At 42.6% G+C, this 14,897-nt stretch overlaps 1 protein-coding gene across 1 annotated transcript; it reads right to left on the reverse strand.

Moving 5' to 3' along the window:
* Positions 1-13,395: 13,395 nt before the first annotated feature.
* LOC145955209 (uncharacterized) lies at positions 13,396-14,679 on the reverse strand. Its single transcript, XM_083069921.1, has 3 exons — positions 14,610-14,679; positions 13,685-14,519; positions 13,396-13,627 (listed from the first exon to the last, which is right to left on the reverse strand). The coding sequence occupies exons 1-3, from the start codon at positions 14,677-14,679 to the stop codon at positions 13,396-13,398; spliced, it is 1,137 nt and encodes a 378-aa protein (XP_082926047.1).
* Positions 14,680-14,897: the final 218 nt, after the last annotated feature.

Genomic DNA, 14,897 nt, shown 5'->3' on the forward strand with positions numbered 1-14,897 from the left:
GCGACAGATGGCGACTCCACTGGGGAAGCCTTGAGAGTCAGTCCCATTTAGTGACAGATTATTTTTAACAAATAATAGTTAAAATCACTTCATTACCCCTTGCTTGTATGATAACATGTTTATCTATTTGGCTTCAATAACTGTTGTATGTTTAAATTCTCGCAATTGTTTGAAATATAAATTGCACACAAACATTTGCACACAACAGTTCCCTCTATACCCGGGGGCATGAGTGGTAAGCCATAGGGAGTGGATGTTAGTACGGCCGGTTGTCGAATGGGTCTATAGGTGCCCGTAGACCGTTGTCGGAAAGCATCACTCAAGGTGATAACTATGAACTCGAGTCCGACAGTGCGTTGGAGCTTTCCATCGACTTACGACGAGAGGAATTGGGTCCCTATAATGGGGACACCTTGGGGGCCTCAGACCGGTGAGAACAGTTAGATCCACCTTGAATATGCACTTTTCTGCAGGATACCCCTACCTCGTGATTCGCTTGTGACTGTTCGCGGATGAGTGAATTGTTTGTACATTGTTTATGTGAAATTGTTTGAGCATACATTGCATTTCTTTAAACATACAACATTCCTATTTCTTTTTAAATAAGAATAAATAGGAATAAGAATCTTCCATTACATGGTGTTAACATCTACCTTCATCACATTCATATAGGTAGTTTCCCTTTTCACCAAAAAAAAAATACAAAAAACAAAATACCCAAAAAAAAGAAAAAAGGGGTTATTTATCCAAACCAAGCAATATCATGCATCATCTTAGGGACATCCTAAAAACATGATAATGCCTAGTTCAATAAACACAATGCATGCATATTCAACATCATCATCTCATATCATGCATATAGATCATGGAGGGATCTAGGAGTCATGCATTTCATACATCCCTCCCAATAAATCATTAATAAACATTAATAAAAAGAAAGAAATAATCGATGCGTATGTTCAAGATGGATCGCACGCCATTTGTTATTAAGTGTAAGCCAACAACCGCGCCAAGCGAGCGCACATCAACTCCGTTGTTGGTAATCAAGACGAATAAAGGGGAAGGTCCGACACCATTAAGGATCACTGCTCCAAGACCTTTTCCCTACGAATCAAGTAAGGCTGTGCCATGGATATACGACATCCATTCTTCTGCCGACAGCGATATCTCTAACATCGCTGGACTTGGGGGCATGACTAGGAGTGGCAGGATCTACACTCCCGAAGATCTTCACGATAAAGCTCCCAAGAATAAAGGAAAAGAAAAGGAGAAAACCGAGGAAAAAGAATCCGAGGAGGAGACTGATGAGCTGTTAAAGTTTATCCGACAGAGCCAGTACTCCATCATGGATCAACTTCATAAGACGCCAGCAAAGATTACTCTGTTGTCGTTGATCCTATGCTCCGAACCGCATCGACAAGCTCTGTTGAAAGTCTTGAACGAGGCATATGTGTCGCATACCATCTCCCAAGACAAGTTTGAGGGGATTGTTAGTCACATCACGGCTAATGATCACCTCACTTTCACCGATGAAGAGATCCCCGCCGAGGGATCAAATCACAACAAGCCCTTGCACATCTCTGTAAAGTGCAAGGAGTATCACATCGCAAAAGTCTTGGTAGACAACGGATCTTCCTTGAATGTGATGCCCAAAAGAACGCTTGATCAAGTGGCAATCAAGGGAGTCCAAATGCGCCCGAGCAACATGATCGTCCGAGCTTTCGACGGTTCTAAAAGAGAAGTGGTGGGAGAAGTCAATCTCCCAATCCAAATTGGGCCCACCATCTTCAACGTCGAATTTCAAGTGATGGACATTACTCCCGCATACAGCTGTCTCCTCGGCCGACCTTGGATTCATGATGCAAGAGCTGTTCCTTCTACGCTCCACCAGAAAGTCAAGTTCATAGTGGGTGACAAACTGGTGACTGTACAAGCTGAAGATGACATACTCATCAGCAAGCCATCCAACATACCTTATGTGGATGCAGCAGAGGAAGCTTTAGAAACCGCCTTCCAAGCATTGGAGATCGCCAATGTTGAGACGTTTCCCCGAGAAATAAAGAAGGTAGCCCATATGCTCACCAAGAACGGATACTTGCCTGGACAAGGACTTGGCAAGGACTCCCAAGCAATTCCCGAGCTACCCATCATCAAGGATAATCCGGGGAAACAAGGGTTAGGATACAACCCTAACAAAGATCAAAGAACGAAGAGGAATCAAGATCCTTCTCGACGTTCTTTAAGCCAGATCTTTAGGAAGGCCGGTTCACAAGCGTCAAGGCCGGTCGTCGTCATCAAGTGCTCTTCTCCTTCCGATAGGGATGTATAGACCTGATGACTATTAGAGATTACTCCTCGGGGACAGCCCGACCCCCGAGCCTCGATAGGGCACATGTTTCCACTATGATTATAATAAAATCATTCTTCATTATTTCTTATTGCTTCTTTTCTTGCTTACAATAAAATTCTAGACCGCATTATTTAACCCTGTTTGAATAAACATAAATGAGGTTAAAATCGTCTTAATAAAAATAAACCCGCATCTTTTTTATGTGGAAGTGTGCACGACAACTTGGAGCACCTTTTCTTGGCTTCAATAAGTGCCGTCATGGATAAAAAGAAATCCATTCAGGACAAAAATCCTAAAAAACAAAAAGCTCGGCAGGAAACCCAAAAAGGGGGCTGCGCAAAAATAAGAGCAAAAGACCCGCTAAGAATCCCACAAAAGGGTGACCTAGGCAAAAATTAGGGTTACAAAATAATGAACAAAAACAAAAGCCCGCTAAAACTCCACAAATGGGTGTTTTAGGCAAAAGTTAGGGCAATCGAAAAACAGAATAAATCCATGATGGTACCACCAACTGAATTCAACAAAGGGGCTCAAGAAAAGCTATCCAAGTTGTCAAATCACAAATGTTAATAACCAAGACGTGCTTAACTTCATAAGTGTTTAATCAAACAAGCCTAAACACTTAAGCCTACCATTGGCCAAGCCATTCTTACAAAATCCATTTTTCAAAAAATAAATAATCCCCTCTAAAACACAAACTTTCGAAAAATATATACCTTTCCTTTCTTTTCTCTCTTGTCCCAAACGATTTTAGGATAATCTAGTGGAAACATGGAGATATAGTGGTCAATAGGAGGGTTGACACGTCTTCTAAAGGAAGGGGAGGATCACTGGGTTGATGACGCCAAATCTCAATATAACATGCATCATTCCTCGGTTACAGAAATCGGCAGCACACAGCCCGTCTAGAGGAATGGCAAAAATCCAAACAGAGAAACGCATCGGTTAATTCTTTTGAAAAGTGAATCAAATAGAATTAGGTGCATCATACTGCATACATGCATACAGATGATAGGTGTAATGGAAGATCACTTATGCTCTGTTTATTGAAAAAAACAAAAAATATAAACTTCAGAAAAACAATACGCCCGTATCATGTTCAGTATGCCCGTACCAAAATTAGGGTTATGAACAAATTTTCAATTCAATACGGGCATACTGAAATGGATACGGCCGTATTGGCCATAAAGAAATTTTCAAAGACCTCTTCATGAGGCAATTGCATAAAATAGAAAAATAGGAAAATTGCTTGTGTATGACAGCAGTCAACAAAAGCCGAAAACGAAAAAAGGCAAGGATACAAACAATACTCCTCAGTTTGTATAGAATAATTGAGCCTGGAGAGGCTTGCTGAAAAAATACTTCCTCAGAATAATTAAGCCTGGAGAGGCTTGCAGAAACAATACTCTCTCACCATACAGAATAACCGAGCCTGGAGAGGCTTGCCGAAATAATACTCCCACAGAATAATTGAGCCTGGAGAGGCTTGCCGAAATAATACTCCTTCAGAATAATTGAGCCTGGAGAGGCTTGCCGAAATAATACTCCTTCAGAATAACTGAGCCTGGAGAGGCTCGCCGAAATAATACTCTCTCAGAATAACTGAGCCTGGAGAGGCTCGCCGAAATAATACTCCCTCAGAATAATTGAGCCTGGAGAGGCTTGCCGAAATAATACTCCCACAAAATAATTGAGCCTGGAGAGGCTCGCCGAAATAATACTCTCTCAGAATAACCGAGCCTGAAGAGGCTTGCCAAAATAATACTCCTCAGAGACATTTCTGTACAGAAAAAGCCAAAACCAACAAAAAAGGCAAAAATACAGAAAAAGCCAAAATCAACAAAAAATACAGAAAAAGCCGAAATCAACAAAAAAGGCAAAAACACAGAAAAAGCCAAAATCAACAAAAAAGGCAAAAACACAGAAAAAGCCAAAATCAACAAAAAGGAAAAATACAGAAAATCCAACAAATTATACAGAATAACTGAGCCTGGAGAGGCTTGCCAAAATAATACTCTCCAAAAGACATCTCAGCTTGCATTCTTGGGCTGAACAAAAAACCAATTCATCATACAGAATAATTGAGCCTGGAGAGGCTTGCCGAAACAATACTCTCTCAGAATAACTAAGCCTGGAGAGGCTTGCCGAAATAATACTCCCACAGAATAACTGAGCCTGGAGAGGCTTGCTGAAATAATACTCTCTCAGAATAATTGAGCCTGGAGAGGCTCGCCGAAATAATACTCTCTCAGAATAATTGAGCCTGGAGAGGCTTGCCGAAATAATACTCTCGTAGAATAACTGAGCCTGGAGAGGCTTGCCGAAATAATACTCTCATCAGAATAATTGAGCCTGGAGAGGCTCGCAGAAATAATACTCCCCAGAGAAACCTCAGCTTAAGCTCATGGAACAAATCCCCAGCGAGAGCTATCAAAGCAAGATCGTCAAAATCCCCAATGGAAGCGCGATCATCCAAAGCAAAATATTCAGTCAAAGGACTTGAAACTTCCTCAGTGGAAGATAGCTCTCTGACTCGAGCGCTGAGTGAGGCTAAGCCTGCAGAGGCTTCCTAAATAATACTCTGGGATACATAAGATCCCCAAATCCCCAGTCGCCTACTCAAGAGGCACCCCTACAAAAGGAGAAAAATAAAAAAAATCAATAACCATTCCCCAAGCGGAATCCGGCGCTCAGCCGAACACCAAACATCAAGATAATTCGCCTACTCAGAGGCACTCCTTCAAAAAGAGGAAAAATCGAAAGATCAATAATCATTCCCCAAGCAGAATTCGGCATTCAGCCAATCATTGAACGTCAAGATGATCCGCCTAACAGAAGAGGCTAATCATAACAAAACGACAAAATCCCCCAGCGGATGATAGCCTACATAGAGGCAACAAAACCAGAAAAACAAAAAGAGTCACCCGAATAAGGATAATCGGGATACTCCACCAACGTCAAAGGACGTCAGCCAAACATAAGGCATCGCTCAATTCAAGAAGAGCATCTGTGTCTACACCCCAAGGAGTCAGAAATTCCCCATGGGTACCAACTATGCAAATGCAAGTTGGGGCACAAGAACCTATGAATGACTGCACATCCCCTAGACGGATCCCTGCGTTATCCAGCCCTCAGTGGCACAAAAATCAAAAAACAATCGTCGAAGCAGCATCGTGGACTGTGGAGACAAAATCATCACAAATCCCTAGAGAGGGAAAACTCACGCTACCCAGTTGTCGAGAGCACCGAGGTATGCACAAGTCTGGAGAGACGGTACTCGAACAAAGTCTGGAGAGACGGTACTCAAACAAAGTCTGGAGAGACGGTACTCAAACAAAGTCTGGAGAGACAGTACTCAAAGAAAGTCTGGAGAGACGGTACTCAAACAAGGTCTGGAGAGACGGTACTCAAACAAAGTCTGGAGAGACGGTACTCAAACAAAGTCTGGAGAGACGGTACTCAAACAAGGTCTGGAGAGACGGTACTCAAACAAGGTCTGGAGAGACGGCACTCAAACAAAGTCTGGAGAGACGGTACTCAAACAAAGTCTGGAGAGACGGTACTCAAACAAAGTCTGGAGAGACGGTACTCAAACAAAGTCTGGAGAGACGGTACTCAAAGAAAGTCTGGAGAGACGGTACTCAATCAAAGTCTGGAGAGACGGTACTCAAGGTCTGGAGAGACAGTACTCAAAGTCTGGAGAGACGGTACTCAAGGTCTGGAGAGACAGTACTCAACCATCAGCGTCGTCAGAGGCACGTTGGTGTTCAACTTCCAGCTCGGGCGTCGAGTGAAGTTGACCCTGGAGAGGGTAAACTTAGCTACCGAGGTTGTCAGAAGCGCCGAGGTATGCAACAACCTGGAGAGGCTACTCAACAATTTTCCACCGGAAGACGCTACAAGTCAGAAGGTTGGCACATCACCCGGACAATTGGGTCAACTCCTTTACTTGTCAGCCGGTACACCAAAAGGCCGTCCGACTAAGTAAAGGAGGGGCAGCTGTAGACCCCTAAAATTGTCCGGGTCGGAAATAAAGCTTGAAGACTCTCGAAGACTAAAGGAAAGTCAGCCGGAAGGACTCCTGGAAGACCCTGGAAGACCCTAGGATGATTATCTGTAGGTTTAGAGGTCTTATAGTAGCAAAAAATAAGAAAGTGGAGGGAATAAAGCCCAATACGGCCTCCCAAGAGTTCAGTACGGCCGTATTAAACATTTTAAACTACAATACGGCCGCACTGAACTCAATACGGCCGTATTGAAGTTCAATACAGCTGCATTAAACTCAATACGGCTGCACTGAACTTCAATACGGCCGTATTGAGGTTTTTGAACTTCAATACGGCCGTATTGAATTCAATACGACCGTATTGTAGTTCAAAACTTCAATACGGACCGTATTGACCCTCATAAACCGTATTGAGCCTTTTCCCTATAAATATGACGTCAATGGGACGTCATTCTACACTTTTGGACTGAGTTTTGACTCCCTCCTTGAGGATTCTGGGGTTTTTGAGCAGTGTTCTGCCCTAGAAATCTCTCTGGGAGTCGATCCGACGAAGTTCTGGAATTCCGAGCATTTAGCTTGGAGATTCGAACTTAGTCGAAGGGAAATCCTCCGGATTTCCATAGTCAAAAATTATTTTTAGGAAGGAGTGAGCGGGCTTGTAGAGCGAGGGAACGCCAAAAAGCTTCCCAGTTTTACTTGATATATAAAAAGCACGCTTCAAGAGGTTTCTTTTCTAAAAATCCCTTCTTTTACTGCTTTCTGTGTGCATATTAAACTGTCATCATGTAGATAGTTAATTTATAATTGCTTAGAATAAATAGGGGTAATTTAGTAATTTTGCACTATTATTTTTAAATAATCTGTCATAGGGAACCCGAAAGGGGCGTTGTGGGGTGCTAACACCTTCCCCACATGTAACCGACTCCCTTACCCGACTCTGGTTGTAATGGCCGAAGTCGATTTTTGAATCGATTGCCTTAAACTTCTTTTTCCAATGTTTTGAGTAAAACATTGGTGGCGACTCCATGAACCCTTCCTTTTTATGAAAACCGCTAATCCATGGAGGGTCCCGCTTGGGATTAACATGGATTGGTGAGCCTTTTAATAAAATTGCTCGTTTGACGAGGTCTCAGTTTGAGAATAAGTCATTCTAGCAATCCATATTTTTAAACAAATAAAAGAGTCCAACCATCCTTCGCGAATGCCGAAAGCCCGTTTCGGGCCGGTGGCGACAAAGGTAATCATGGTTTTTCGGTTAAGGCTTGTAATGAGCTTCAAACAAAAAAGGGGAAATAGGCTCAGCAGGGGTTATCAGAGGAGTTAATTCAAGGTAGGCTTATTTGGCCAGAGGCTTATCAGAACAAAAATGCCTTAATCATATCCAAACATGCATGTGAATCAAGAAGTATCAAACAGAGTCAAGACAAGGCAACTGTGCAAGCAATCAAGAGGCATAACACATAAGTAAGAACAGAGAGTGGCTCAAATTCTCACACAGGGTATATCTGTCACAATTAAAACAACCTCTCAAACCTCAAAATCATCTTTCCAAGCAGAGAAAAACAGGGATTTCAAACCATATAGTATCCAGAAACACTTATCCAAGAATGAAGTAAGTGCCTACAAACAATCAAAACCCAGAAATCACAGAGAAACATGGAAAGCTGTACAGAACACCTAAACATAAAACCTAAAATAACAAATAAACCCTAAAAACATGTAACCAAACCAAAACAGTCCCCCCACACTTAAATCACACATTGTCCCAATGTGGCGCAAACAGAAGATCAGAGCAATCAGAACAAGTAATAAATATGGACAAGTGCAATAAAAGTAAAGAAAGAGAAGGGGAAAGAAAACTCCCTAAGTCATGGCGGGAGAGTAGCAGGGTCGAGCAGAGATGTCTCCTCTACAACAACATCCAACAAAGATGGATTGCTGAGGAATGGCTTCAGCCGGTGCCCATTGACTTTAAAGCTCTTATCTGTGGATTCACTTTTGATTTCAACTGTACCATAAGGATAAACATTAGTAACAACAAAAGGTCCAATCCACTTAGAACGTAACTTACCACCCATGAGTCCGAGCCGAGAATTGTACAAGAGAACTTTCTGGCCAACCACGAAGTCCTTCCTAGCTATCAAGCTATCATGGAACTTCTTGGTTTTCTCTTTGTAGAACTTAGAGTTCTCATAGGCTTCAAGGCGGATCTCATCAAGCTCACTCAGTTGCAACTTTCTTTCCTCTCCAGCCTGATCAATAGAGAAGTTGCAAGTCTTCACAGCCCAGTAGGCTCGGTGCTCTATCTCCACAGGTAAATGACATGCCTTACCAAAGACAACCCGATAAGGAGACATCCCTATAGGTGCTTTGTAGGCAGTCCTATGCGCCCAGAGAGCATCCTCTAGCCTATTGCTCCAATCTTTCCTGTTGGGCTGGACAATCTTCTCGAAGATCCTCTTGATCTCTCTATTTGAAATCTCTGCTTGCCCATTAGTCTGGGGATGGTAGGGTGTAGAAATTTTGTGCACTACCCCATACTTCTTGAGCAAAGCCTGCATGGATCTATTACAAAAATGGGTACCCTGATCACTAACAATAGCTCTGGGTACTCCAAACCTGCAAAATATGTTAGATCTGACAAAATCCACAACAACCCGAGCATCATTAGTTCTAGTGGCTTTGGCTTCCACCCATTTTGAAACATAATCAACAGCTAGGAGAATGTAAGAGAAACCAAAAGAAACAGGAAAGGGACCCATGAAATCAATACCCCAGACATCAAACACCTCACAGAATAGCATGGGTTGCTGAGGCATCTGCTGTCTCCAAGAAAGGGCTCCTCCTGCTCTCTGACACTGCTCACAAGTGCTGCAAATCTTCCACGCATCCTTGAAGATGGTGGGCCAGTAAAAACCACAGTCAAGCACCTTGCGAGCTGTCCTCTGAATGCCAAGATGACCACCAGATGCAGAAGAATGACAGAACTGCAGGACAGAGTCAATCTCATGGTCCGGCAAGCATCTCCTGATTACCTGATCACTACAAAACTTCCACAAATAGGGGTCATCCCAAACATAATGTTTAGCATCACTCTTAAGTTTATCAATCTGAGCTCTAGATGCTAAAGGAGGAAAAACAGAAGCAACTAAATAATTAACAATATTCGCAAACCAAGGGGTGGGGGAAGGAACAGAAATAGAAGAAATAATTAACAATTTTTCATCAGGAAAGTTATCCTGGATAGGCAAGACATCAGCACTATCCTCCGCTCTCTCAATCCTACTGAGATGGTCTGCCACTAAGTTTTGTGCTCCGCTCCTGTCACGGATGTCCAAGTCAAACTCTTGAAGCCAGAGCATCCATCTGATCAGCCTAGGCTTTGAGTCAGCCTTCTTCAACAGGTACTTTAGAGCTGCATGATCTGTAAAAACAACGACACGAGAACCAAGCAAATATGATCGAAATTTATCAAGTGCAAAAACAATAGCTAAAAGTTCCTTTTTCGTGGTTGTGTAATTTGCTTGAGCAGCATCTAATGTCCTGGAAGCATAGTATATCACCCTAGGTGATCTGTCAACCCTCTGTGCTAGGACAGCCCCTAGTGCATAATTTGAAGCATCACACATCAGCTCAAAGGGAACTGTCCAGTCTGGTGCCTGTATGATAGGAGTGGTGGTCAAGGCTGTCTTGAGGAAATCAAACGCTTCCTTGCACCTGTCATCAAAATCAAATTCAATATCCTTCTAAAGCAAGCTGGATAATGGAAGGGCTTTCTTGCTGAAGTCTTTAATGAAACGCCTGTAGAAACCTGCATGGCCAAGAAAAGATCGCACCTCTCGCACACAAGAGGGGTAAGGCAATTGTGCAATGACAGATATCTTTGCAGGGTCAACCTGAATGCCCTTACTAGAAATGATATGCCCCAAAACTATACCCTGCTCAACCATGAAATGACATTTCTCAAAATTAAGAACAAGGTTAGTCTCAATGCATCTATTCAGAACTCTATCCAAACTATCCAAACATGCATCAAAAGAGGATCCATAAACAGTGAAATCATCCATAAACACCTCTATGCAATTTTCAAGAAAATCACTAAAAATGCTGAGCATGCACCGCTGGAATGTGCCAGGGGCATTGCATAGGCCAAAAGGCATCCTCCTATAGGCAAAAGTACCAAAAGGGCAGGTGAATGTAGTCTTTTCCTGATCCTCAGGAGCGATATGAATCTGAAAATAGCCAGAGAACCCATCAAGAAAACAGTAATGAGATTTACCTGCCAGACGCTCAAGCATCTGATCAATGAAGGGCAGAGGAAAATGATCCTTCCTTGTTGCTTGGTTGAGCCTCCGGTAGTCAATACAGACCCTCCAACTGTTTTGCACTCTAGTGGGGATGAGCTCATCCCTCTCATTCTTAACAACAGTGAGGCCTGTCTTCTTGGGGACTACCTGGACCGGACTCACCCACTGACTGTCTGAAATGGGATAGATTATCCCAGCTTGTAGAAGCTTGGTCACCTCTTTCTTCACAACTTCCAAAATGACAGGGTTGAGTCGCCTCTGGGGCTGTCTCACTGGTTTAGCTCCATCCTCCAATAATATCCTATGCATGCATGTGGATGGACTAATGCCAGGAATGTCTGCCAGGGTCCAACCAATTGCTTTCTTATGCTTTTTTAGAACTTGCAACAATTTCTCCTCTTAAACAGCATCAAGGGAGGTGGAAATGATCACTGGCAGCTTCTCATGATCCTCCAAGTAAGCATACTTGAGGTTCTCTGGAAGAGGCTTAAACTCTGGTGTGGGTGCTGGCTGAACATCAGAAGGAACCAAAGAAGGGAGAAGTGGCTCCGCAGCCTGTACCTCAACCTGCAAGTCAGATTCTTTTGTACTTCCTGCAACATGGTTAGGCATTCTGACTGTATAAAATCAAGAGCAAGAGGTACAGCACCCAAAGTGTAAAATTCAGATGCCTCATAATCAGTTTCACATTTAGATTGATATTCAGATTCAGACTCAGACTCAATGCATGGAAGACAGCTATGCAAATCAAGTGAAAATGAATGCTTCTTAGCATGAGAAGAATCAAAATCATGAATATGCTCATCAACTAGATCATCAATCAATTCAGCACGAAAAACAGAATGAGCTTCAGAAGGAAATTTCATGGCATCCAAAATATTAAAATGAACAACAATATCACCAAATTCCATAGACAAGGTGCCAACATAAACATCAATCTTGGTCCGGGCTGTTTTCAAAAATGGTCTACCCAAAATGATTGGGGCAGAACCATGGGAGAATCCCTCCTCCATATTAAGAACATAGAAATCAGCGGGAAAAATTAGTTCATCAACCCGAACCAAGACATCCTCTATAAAACCTATGGGGTGAGCAACACTCCTATTGGCCAACTGAATGACCACACCCGTAGGTTGCAAAGTGCCAAGAGACAAAGAATTAAAAATAGACAGAGGCATGACATTAATTGAAGCTCCTAAATCAAGCATGGCATTTTCGAATTTATTGTTACCAATAATGCAAGGTACACAAAATGTACCTGGGTCCTTACACTTCTCAGGAATATGTGGAACAAATTTACCTATGAGTGCTGAGACGTTTCTTCCCATGCTGATTCATTCATTGCCCTTCAGCTTCCTCTTGTGGGTGCACAAGTCTTTCAGGAACTTAGCATATCTGGGAATTTGCTTGATGGCATCTAGCAAAGGTATGTTCACCTCCACCTTCCTGAAAGTCTCCAATATCTCCTTATCAACCTCCTCCATCTTTTTGCTTGGAATTGATTTTGGTGGAAATGGAAGAGGGATAGGAGGCTGATGTAGATCATCACTGTGTGTACTGGAAGAAGGTCCACCTGCATGAAAATTTTTGCTACTACTTGTATGGCCCTCTTTCTCAACTGTAGGCTCAGGTGGGGGTACAACAGCTGTAGGTGGTGCTGGTATGTCAATTTGTTTGCCAGACCTCAAGGTGATGGCACTCACATTTTTCGAATTCTGCACAATCTGTGAAGGTAGCTTGATGGAATCATGCCTAGGAAGGCAAGAGGTGACATATTGAAGGAGCCAAGAGGAGTGGGCTAGACATGGAAGATTGGGCCAGTCCAGGCCCAATGGGCCCTATGGGCTTGGAAGGCCCAAGTTGAACTTTTCATGGGCCATATTTTGTTATAGCTATTTTCGTATGTTTTGTATACATCATGTTAGTATAGGTATCATATATTTTGGTCTTGTATTTTGGAGCACATAGAGTAGCATTTTAGGTTTTAGGCTTGTTGGGCCTAGTTTTGGGCTTCATGGGCCTTTGGCCTTTTGGTACCCAATATTGGGCTCATTTTCATTCTTGTAATTTTTCCTTTCCATTGTAATTGTTTGACCAATGTAATTAGGTCATTAGAATAGGAAAATACAAGGAATACTAAAGTATGCTAATTAGGTTAAATTAGGTTTAATTTGGAAGTCATTTAAGTTACATTTGAGTCAGATGTTTAGCACCATGGGTGGCTGAACATGTGCCACTCAAATTAACCCTAAATGACTCTCAAATCACACCTAAATGCACCTTGGTACCTAAATTTTCGGACTTACACATGTGCACCAAAGTTTGAATTCAAAATTTAAATTTGAATTCAAACTTTAGGCGCCATTTTGTGAGGCTTTAGTTTAGGCACCTATGGGTCACAATTCCGTGCATACTTAAGCCATTCTTTCACCTTTTGTATTCACTTTGAACCTTATATGAAATTTGAGAGCCAAGAGCGGAATTTCCTTTTCAAAGTCTTCTTGAGAATTCACCTCAAAAACCTAGGGAGTTCATCTTCTTCCTTCTCTTTGAAGTGAGTCTTCCATTGATCTTTGAGCCTGGATGCTTCCATCCAAGTCTAGACCTCATTCCACTCGTGTTCCTTCATCATTTTAGAGTTCTCCATCTTCGGATTCAAGCTCCTTGAAGAAGATCCAAGCCTAGGTGAAGAATAGGAGAAGAACAACATTCACTCCTCCAAATTTTTTCCATCATAGCTTGTCTGAATTTTGGGACTGTGCCTGATTGAGCTGAGTTGCCATCTGACCCATCTGATTTGTCAAACTCTGTATGGAAGCCCTGGTCTCTTGTTGGAACTGCATGTTTTGAAGAGTCATCTGCCTCACTAACTCCTCCAATGAAGGTTCAGAAGTAGAAGGTTGAGGAGCTGGTGGGGCTACAGGTGCAGGAGGAGGTCTCTGTTGAGGAGGCTGATATGTAGAACTTGAGGGATTATTCTGAAAAGGTGGTGGATTTTGCTACTGTTGAGGGTTTCCCCACCTCAAGTTAGGATGATTCCTCCAACCAGGATTGTATTTATTGGAAGACAGATCATAATTATGTTGTTGCTGGTGTGGAGGTCTGTTGTTGTAAATGTTGGCAGCATATGCTTGTGGGGCATCAGGACCTGTAGAAGATTCTTGCAAGGAGGGACAAGCATCTGTTGGATGACCAATTGAAGTGCAGATGCCACATACTCTTGCTGGTGGTGGAGCTGATTTTTGATTTGCAGCCAGTTGTGAAACCAAGGTGGTGAGAGCATCAATCTTACTCTCCAGCTTCTTGTGTTCAGTGGAATCTGGGGCTACCACATCATGCACACCCCTCACAACTATGGCATCACTCCTCATATTGAATTGTTGTGAGTTGGACGCCATTTTTTCAATCAGCCCTCTAGCAGAAGCAGGTGTCATATCTCCTAAGGCTCCTCCACTAGCTGCATCAATCATGCTTCTATCCATCATGTTCAACCCCTCATAGAAATATTGCAATAATAACTGCTCAGAAATTTGATGGTGAGGGCAGCTAGCACACAGCCTCTTGAATCTTTCCCAGTACTCGTATAAGCTCTCCCCCATGAGTTGCCTAATTCCAGATATGTCTTTCTGAATTGCAATGGTCCTGGATGCAGGGAAGAATTTTTCCAGGAACACTCTCTTCAAATCATTCCAACCTGTTATTGAACCAGGAGCCAGATAATACAACCAGTCCTTGGCAAGATCCTCCAATGAAAAAGGGAATGCCTTCAGGTAGATGTGATCTTCAGGGACATCAGGTGGCCTCATGGTGGAACAAACTATGTGGAACTCCTTGAGATGCTTGTGTGGATCCTCACCTGCACGACCATGAAACTTAGGCAACAAATGGATCAGTCCAGTTTTAAGCACAAAAGGAACATCTTCCTCAGGATATTGAATGCACAGACTCTCATATGTGAAATCAGGTGCAGCCATCTCCCTAAGTGTTCTCTCTTGAGGTCCATTATGTTCACCCATGTTTTCAGGTTGACTTGAATGAAGTTCAGTTGCAACACTTACACTATCACTAACACTGACTATCACTATCACTATCTAAAGATGGAACTATATGCTCTCTAACTAATCTATGGAATGTTCTATCAATTTCAGGATCAAATGGATGCAAATAACCAGGGTTGCTCCTAGTCATGCACTACATGCAACACATGCATCAGGACACGTGAACAGTAGGGGTA

The sequence above is a fragment of the Cajanus cajan genome, chromosome 1 (genome assembly GCF_000230855.2).
Source record: "Cajanus cajan strain Asha chromosome 1, NIPB_CcT2T_4, whole genome shotgun sequence".
NCBI classification, from domain to species: Eukaryota; Viridiplantae; Streptophyta; class Magnoliopsida; order Fabales; family Fabaceae; genus Cajanus; species Cajanus cajan.

Coding starts and splice junctions, on each gene's coding strand:
- LOC145955209 (XM_083069921.1), bottom strand. CDS start 14,679: ATGGGTGAACATAATGGACCTCAAGAGAGAACACTTAGGGAGATGGCT. Junction 14,520..14,609: donor ACCTGATTTCACATATGAGA/GTCTGTGCATTC, acceptor ATGGTCGTGCAG/GTGAGGATCCACACAAGCAT. Junction 13,628..13,684: donor AGGAATCATCCTAACTTGAG/GTGGGGAAACCC, acceptor TAATCCCTCAAG/TTCTACATATCAGCCTCCTC.